The sequence below is a fragment of the Zea mays genome, chromosome 10 (assembly GCF_902167145.1).
Source record: "Zea mays cultivar B73 chromosome 10, Zm-B73-REFERENCE-NAM-5.0, whole genome shotgun sequence".
Taxonomy (NCBI): domain Eukaryota; kingdom Viridiplantae; phylum Streptophyta; class Magnoliopsida; order Poales; family Poaceae; genus Zea; species Zea mays.
This window is the reverse complement of record NC_050105.1, coordinates 87,528,159-87,535,564: the sequence shown is the minus strand read 5'-3', so window position 1 is coordinate 87,535,564 and position 7,406 is coordinate 87,528,159. Positions and strand designations below refer to the sequence as shown.

At 43.7% G+C, this 7,406-nt stretch overlaps 1 protein-coding gene across 1 annotated transcript; it reads left to right on the top strand.

The window, feature by feature from the left end:
* Positions 1 to 1,836: 1,836 nt before the first annotated feature.
* LOC109943157 (L10-interacting MYB domain-containing protein-like) lies at positions 1,837 to 2,954 on the top strand. Its single transcript, XM_020546027.1, has 2 exons — positions 1,837 to 2,175; positions 2,253 to 2,954. Exons 1-2 carry the CDS (start codon positions 1,855 to 1,857, stop codon positions 2,796 to 2,798), a joined length of 867 nt encoding a protein of 288 aa, XP_020401616.1. The 5' UTR covers positions 1,837 to 1,854; the 3' UTR covers positions 2,799 to 2,954.
* Positions 2,955 to 7,406: the final 4,452 nt, after the last annotated feature.

Genomic DNA, 7,406 nt, shown 5'->3' with positions numbered 1-7,406 from the left:
TGCGTACTGTTGTTGTGTTTATTTTAAATCTAAGTTAGAAGATGAAATAGTTTTGGTAGGTCTATTGGTTATTGCCCGAGTTTACGTCATTGATATATATAGGTGCTATTTTTCTAGATCTATTACATAATTTCATGATGATATTATGTCCCTGTTTGGTTCAGCTTCTGGGCGGCTTCTGGCCGCCAGAAGCAGAAGCTGGAACCAAACGCAGAAATTTTCGCGTGGCTACTGCGCGACGCGCTTCGGTTAGAAGCCGACCGCCCACAGTCCGCAGGAAGCGGCCCTCAGTTCGCTTCGGTTAGAAGCCCCCGCCCACTTCGCTAGGGTTCTAGGCCACGCAACGCGCCTCCGCCGCCGCCAACCCAACGCGCCGCCGCTGCGCACCCAACGCACCGACGCCGGTCCCTCTCCTCCCCGCAACGTCGTCTTCACAGGTACGGGCGACCTCCTCCGCGAACTCGTCCATCCAGACCGTCTGTTCTCCTCCCACTGCCGCGTCTCATTCCCGTTTTGGCTAGGGTTCGCGCACCCACGTCGGCGCCTGAGCCCCGTCGCGAAGGAACTCTCCCCCCGTCTTCGCAGGTACGTGGTCTCTCCTCCATCTGGGCCCTCTCATTCACCACCGCCGCCGCAGTCGTTCCTTGACCGTTTACTGTCGCTAGGGTTGCCGCACTCACACGGCGCCGTTGCTCCGTCGTGAAGGTTCCTCTGCTCCCCCCCCGTCGCGTCGGCATCTTATCAGGTACGGTGTAGCTCGCCTTGATCCGGACCCAGTTACTTCAGTTCATCTTAACGGTTATGGAACGACGTACTAACTCAATTTTCCTGCAATGTCGCCTTCAGATTTCCGTATCAACTCGGGGTCTTCGTCTTCGGTTCCAAGATCAAGTGCAACCAAGGTAATTTGATACACAATTTGTTGCGCACTTTATTGTCCACATGGGCTGAACCAATTTTTGTTTACGGTTTACTGGGAATACCATTGTTCTGTTGTATAACTATTATTTGTGGAGTGATTACTTCTTAGTTTGTTTGTCACAACTAGTATGTTGACGGTTCTGTTCATACTCTGTTTGTTACTACCTCTATGTTAGTAGCTTCAACCAAAGTTTGTCCATGTTAGCACGCAATTCATGTCAATATATGGAAGTTAGTAGATTGTCCCCTTGTGTAGTAAACTAACCACCTAAATCCACATCAGATGGATTCAGCAGACTCCATAGCCGACAAGGCAATTGGAAGGATGCAAGAGATTGCGGACAAGATATTTTCCGTAGCTCGGGAAACAATCCGTCCAGGACGCGGGTTGACCTCATTTGACGCTACCAAACTTCGTGTAGCATTGGAGGACATTGCTTGCATGCTTGAGAAAGACTCTCTGGTGTTGCAAGAGAATTTGGACAACGTGAACAACGTAAACAACCCGAGTGACAGCAGCTACGAACCGTCAGCCTTGTCCTCACCACCCCCAGCTGACGACTACCTTAGTCCAGATTGGGACTTTGCGGAGCACTTTGAAAACTTCTGGGGTCTTGAATATGACTCCGACCAGATGCCTTCGTTTAGTGACAATGAAGTTTAACTTAGACCATGCTGAACCTTGGAGTCAGGTGTTAGGGTAACAGGGATAGATCAGCCTTTTGCTTAATGCGCAGTTCTAAAGTGTTCCCTGTGCTTTTGTGTCCACCAGCACTTGAATTTCTTCAGTCTATATATGTAATTATGGCAAACCGAATGTGACTCCTTATGGTACTACCTTATGTTATTATGGTCCCTTACCTGTTAATTTTGTTTTCATAGTAAGTGCACTTCAATATGTATTTTCAATCGTCTACACTTGTTTTGCACTAGATGGACAAGTCTGGCAAAGTGATTGCAAAGTGGGATAGTAGAGCAACAAAAATTTACACAGAAATTTGTGTAGAAGAGGCCAATGCACGGAACAGGCCACAACAATTTCTAAATGCCGAAGGGTATTCTAACCTCATATGGAAGTTTAAGGAACGCACTGGTCGCACTTACACCAGGGATCAAATAAAGAATAGGTGGGACTCCTTAAAGACAATGTTCACCCAGTGGAAAACTCTTAATGAAAGGGCTACAGGTCTTGGTCGAGACCCTCATACTGGTTCAATCAGTGCGCCAGATGAGTGGTGGGCTAAGCAAAATGAAGTAAGTAGACTTTTTTTATTTTTTAGATTAACAATAGTAATGGCCATCTGAAAGTAGGAAATACCATGTTGCTGCAGGCAATGCCAGGGTGTATTATGTTCAAAACAGCCCCCCTAGAGAATGAGGACGAGCTAAAGGTTATGTTTGGACCCATTGTCTGCACAAATGAAAGAACCCTTGTTCCTGGCGTCGAGGATGCAAATTCATCATCTGATGATCATGTCGAAGCCACTTTAGGTGGGGGTGAAAACAGCACACCTGACCCATGCTCAAATGCGACTGGGAAGCGTAAGGTGCGTCATGATTCTCCTAAACCAAAGAAGAAAAAAGATATGAGGGAAGAGTACATGAAACGCCTAGTGGAGGCTTTTGAGTCGCGTTCAATGACCACTAACAAGTCCATAACCTCTGCTGAGACCGACCCTGTTCGTGTTGAGGTTATTGCGCAGTTGCAACAAGTAATCGATGATGGTTCACCAGAAGGCAGCGACCTACATTTGTTTGCCACTCATCTGTTGATTGAGAAAAAGTATAGAGATGTATTTGCATCACTGAAGACCAAAGAAGGAAGGAACGCTTGGCTGCGCCGTGCTTTCGAGATTGATGTTAAAAAGTCCACTTAGATGGAGGTCGTCCGACAACAGAGGCTGATGTTCACTATTATGTTAGTCGTGTCACTATTATGAGTCTTGTCGTGTTACAAAATAAACATGTCGTACGCATAATTTTCCCTTTCGAACAATTTTGCAATTATTCGAGTTGAACATGTATTTGAATAATCAGAGTTGTATGTTTGTGAACAATGTGAATATGTGAACTTTCTTTCACCTATAATACATGAATATGTGTCTTATATACTGTGCTTATACATGAATATGTGCCTGTTGTTTGTGTGCATGTAGATGTGTGACCCTGTTGTACACACCTATGATCATGACACGGATGACAGAGATGCACAATTGCTTGTTGCCCTATATGCTGTAGACATTTGGGGCAGGCCTTCCAGTGAGGTTTCTAGAAGAACAATGGTTGAAACAGGTCTTCAGTGGGTTGATCGAACTTTGGAGAATAGTAACGACTGCTCTGACATGTTTTGCATGCGACGTACTGTTTTTAGACGATTGCATGATACGTTGGTGGAAAGTTATGGTCTGCTTCCAAGCCGGGGTGTCAGTACTATGGAAGCTCTAGGTATTTTCTTGTGGGCATGTGGGGTCCACAATCATTTAGGCAGATAAGGAATAAGTTTGGTCACTCCTTGGAAACTATTAGTCGCAAGTATAGTGAAGTACTTAATGCACTACATAAGATGTCAGCTGACGTAATCAAGCCTAAAGACCCAAATTTCATAGAGATTCATCCTCGTTTGCGAGAGGGGAGATTTTGGCCCCCACTTCAAGGATTGCATTGGAGCAATTGATGGTAGTCACTTTCCAGCGTCTGTCCCGGCCTCGGAGCAAGCCAAATATATTGGTCGGCACGGTTACGCATCACAGAATGTAATGGTCGTTTGTGACTTCGATATGAGGTTCACATTTGTTGTCACAGGTTGGCCAGGTTCAGTACATGACACTAGAGTATTACAAGATACATTGATAACTTATGCGGACTGGTTCCCCCATCCACCGGAAGGTAAATACGTATGTTGTACTTATGTGTCATACGATATTCATTTATGTCTTAAGTATTGAACTTTATATTTCTGTTTGTGCAGGTAAATACTATTTTGTGGATTCAGGTTATCCAAATAAAAAGGGGTACCTTGCACCTTATAAGGGTCAGAAGTACCACATTTCAGAATGGCAAAATGCGAGGCAACCTATTGGGAGCAAAGAAGTATTCAACTATGCACACTCGTCGCTACGCAATGTTATAGAGCGATCTTTTGGTGTGCTTAAAATGAAGTGGAGAATTCTGTTAAGTCTCCCTTCATTTTCGCTTAAGAAACAATCCAAGATAATTATTGCATGTATGACATTGCATAACTTCATTAGAGACAGTGCTCTACACGATAGAGACTTTGATGAACTAAGACCAATAGCCTTGCTCATGATGTATCTGTAGGTGAGAGTAGTAGTAGCACATCTGATGAGTTAGACATGAGTGCATTTTGAGATGGAAATGCTAATGCATTAGTGTCGTAGTTAAATATGTAAATGTAACGGTAGTTATGTTGTAATGAACTCCACTAATTATATGTAATGACCTTTTGTTGGTTCGGTGTTAATGTGTATAGTTTGTTCAAACAGAATCTGCAATCTGAGAATCTGTGTATCCAAACACCTAGATTCTAACGAACAGCTTTTCTGCACAGCTCGCGAACCAAACACCTAAATTCTAACCACCAGCTTTTCCCAACAGTCAGCTTTTCCCCACAGCCAGCTTTTCAGAAAAGCTGTTCAGAAAAAAGCCCAACCAAACACGCCCATGTTTTTTATGTGGTAGATAATATGCATGTCTACTAGAGACAACGAGGCACTACTGACTTAGTCGTTTAGATGTGCTCTGTATTCATATGTGCATGTCTACATGTATGTGTGAGCGTTTGTTCCATAAGGTAGTTGGAAATGAGAAAACCATAGGTTAGTTGAAGGTGCATTTTTATTATATTAATTAATGGGTTTATTCCAAAAACAAACGTACATTCCTTTGTTAGTTATACGTTAGGTTGTCTCCAGAAAATCTTGTTTTACATTATAAACTGTACAGTATATATATATATATATATATATATATATATATATATATATATATATATATATATATATATATATATATATATATATATATATATACTGTACAGTTTATAATGTAAAACAAGATTTAAGGAATGTATATATATATATATATATATATATATATATATATATATATATATATATATATATATATATATATATATATATATATATATATATATACGTCGGCACTAAAATGCACCTGGGTGCATTCTCTATATTGAATGCACCCAGGATGCAATAACACCTCGAGCACGCCTCCCCATAAGAGCACGCCCTCGGCCCTCCTGTATGCGCGCCTCCCTGCCCCCCGCCGCGAGTATCCTCTAATTGCAAACTTGAGTCTCTGTTTTTACTCCTTGATTACCATTGCATGTTGTGTTGTTACTCCAGTTGCAACGCTTGTTGCTTGTTGATTGCAACTATGGGTATCCGCTAATTGCAAACTCATGATTGTGTGTTGTTCTGCAGGATGCAAACATACTTGATGTGTTTGTCCCCAGGGTGCGGCAAACATTTGATACAAGGGAAGAAGCCTACCTCTTTTACCTTGACTATGCAAAGTTGTCTGGTTTTAGTGTCACGACAAAGAGGTGTAATTGCAACTGCTGGTGTGGTGTGATTGCAACCCCGCATTAGGTGTGATTGCAACTGCTGTATAATTCTACCCAAATATCTGTTAAAAAATGTAAACAAAATGATTGCAACTGCTGGTGTGTTGTAATTGCAACTACTGGTGTGGTGTGGATGCAACTGCTGAGTTGCTCTGATGTGATTGCAAGTACTGAATAACTCTGGGAAATTTTGTTAAAAAATATGATTGCAACTGTTGGTCTGGTGTAATTGCAACTGCTGGTCTGGTGTAATTGCAACTTCTATATAACTAGATGCAACTGCTGATCTGGTTCGAAAATTGTAGCATTCTGTCGGGAGCATGCGGGAGGGACAAAGACGAAGCGTCGGTTCGGCCTGGGTGGGACGGTTGGCTCGGACCAGGTGCTCCTGGCGCGTAGGTTCGGCCTGGTGCATTCTTTATATTGAATGCACCCAGGTGTAATATATAAATACAGTATATATATATATAAATACAGTATATATATATATATATATATAGATATATAGATATAGTATTTAGAGCCCTGGGCTCTTTTTAACTACAGGAAGCCCCAACCACCCGCTCGGTTGACCAGGCGACCATCCGGTCCACCCACTATAATGTTTACGCTTAGTTATACAAGTTTACGCTCATGTACCATTGTATAAAACCAACCGCTCTACCTGGCCTTCCGCGCGATGGCTGAGACTAGGGTTTCAGTGGCGGCTGTTGCGCGACACGAGCGAGCACGGCGGACAAGCATCCCATAGACGAGATCCATGGCGATCGCCTCCCTGTCATCGTTCCAGAGGTGCCTCCTAGCCCAGATCTGTTCGCCCCTCGCCCTCTCCAGACTCGGTGATTCGCAGACTCGGCCAGCTGCCTAGGCACCGGCCACCGGCGTCCGGATCTCCTGCTCTGCTGCTCGCCACCACGGGGGCTCTCCGGCGTTGGCTCGACGCGGCAGTGCCCCCCGGTTACTCTGCCTCCTCGTCCGACCCCAGCGCCAGCCCCAATATCTCCTCCGCGATGCCATCTCCAACACCCTCTCCTGCTCCCGCGCCATCACCGACCAAGAATCCAGCTCCGGGCATCTCTGCGTCACCGCCTGCACCGAGCTCCATTGGCCAGATGCCGACCGCCGCCTGCACCAAGGTCCATTGGCAATTCTCTGTGATTCCTCCTTCTTGTCTCTCTAGTGACGGGTGTGGATTTTGTGGAATCTACGATTGATGGGGTTACGATTTGGGGGTTTTCTGCGCTTAAGGCAGCTGGCGGGGTTCGGGAGCTTCGGATCTGGTTTGTGGATTTCCATCCGCAAGGGCTGTTTGGGGTTCCGAGGTTGTGGGTTTCTGCTGGAATATATTTTCTAACCATAGAATTTGTTTAGAGGAGTTCAGATCCGTTCGTATTTGAGTCTGGATGTTTAACATCCGATACCGCATCCATATCAGAACAAATAAATCTGTTTATGATGTCGATATCCATTTGTATCCTATCCGACATAGCTAGTTGATATTATCCATATTCAAATCCGAATATAAATCTGGAAACAAATGTAATATTAGTGATATACGATTGTGTCCGATCCATGTGCACCCTTAGCTTTATGATTTCACTGGGTTATTTGTGGGTATAGTTTCACTTATTTTTTTGCCTGGCTCCAGTTTTCTTCATTTAAGAGCAGTGCACGTATTCAGAAGCTGACTATGTAATTTCTTATATGTTGCTTTGGGGCAAATTGAACAGGGATTTGTTTGGCTTCCAAATGGTTTGTTGGTCCTAAAATAGTCAGAATAACATGACATTTGTGCTATAGGTAATATGATCTTCTAACTCAAGTTTGCATTCAGTTTAGACTTTAGGTTATGTTAGTCATAACAAGCTTGAAAAGACAT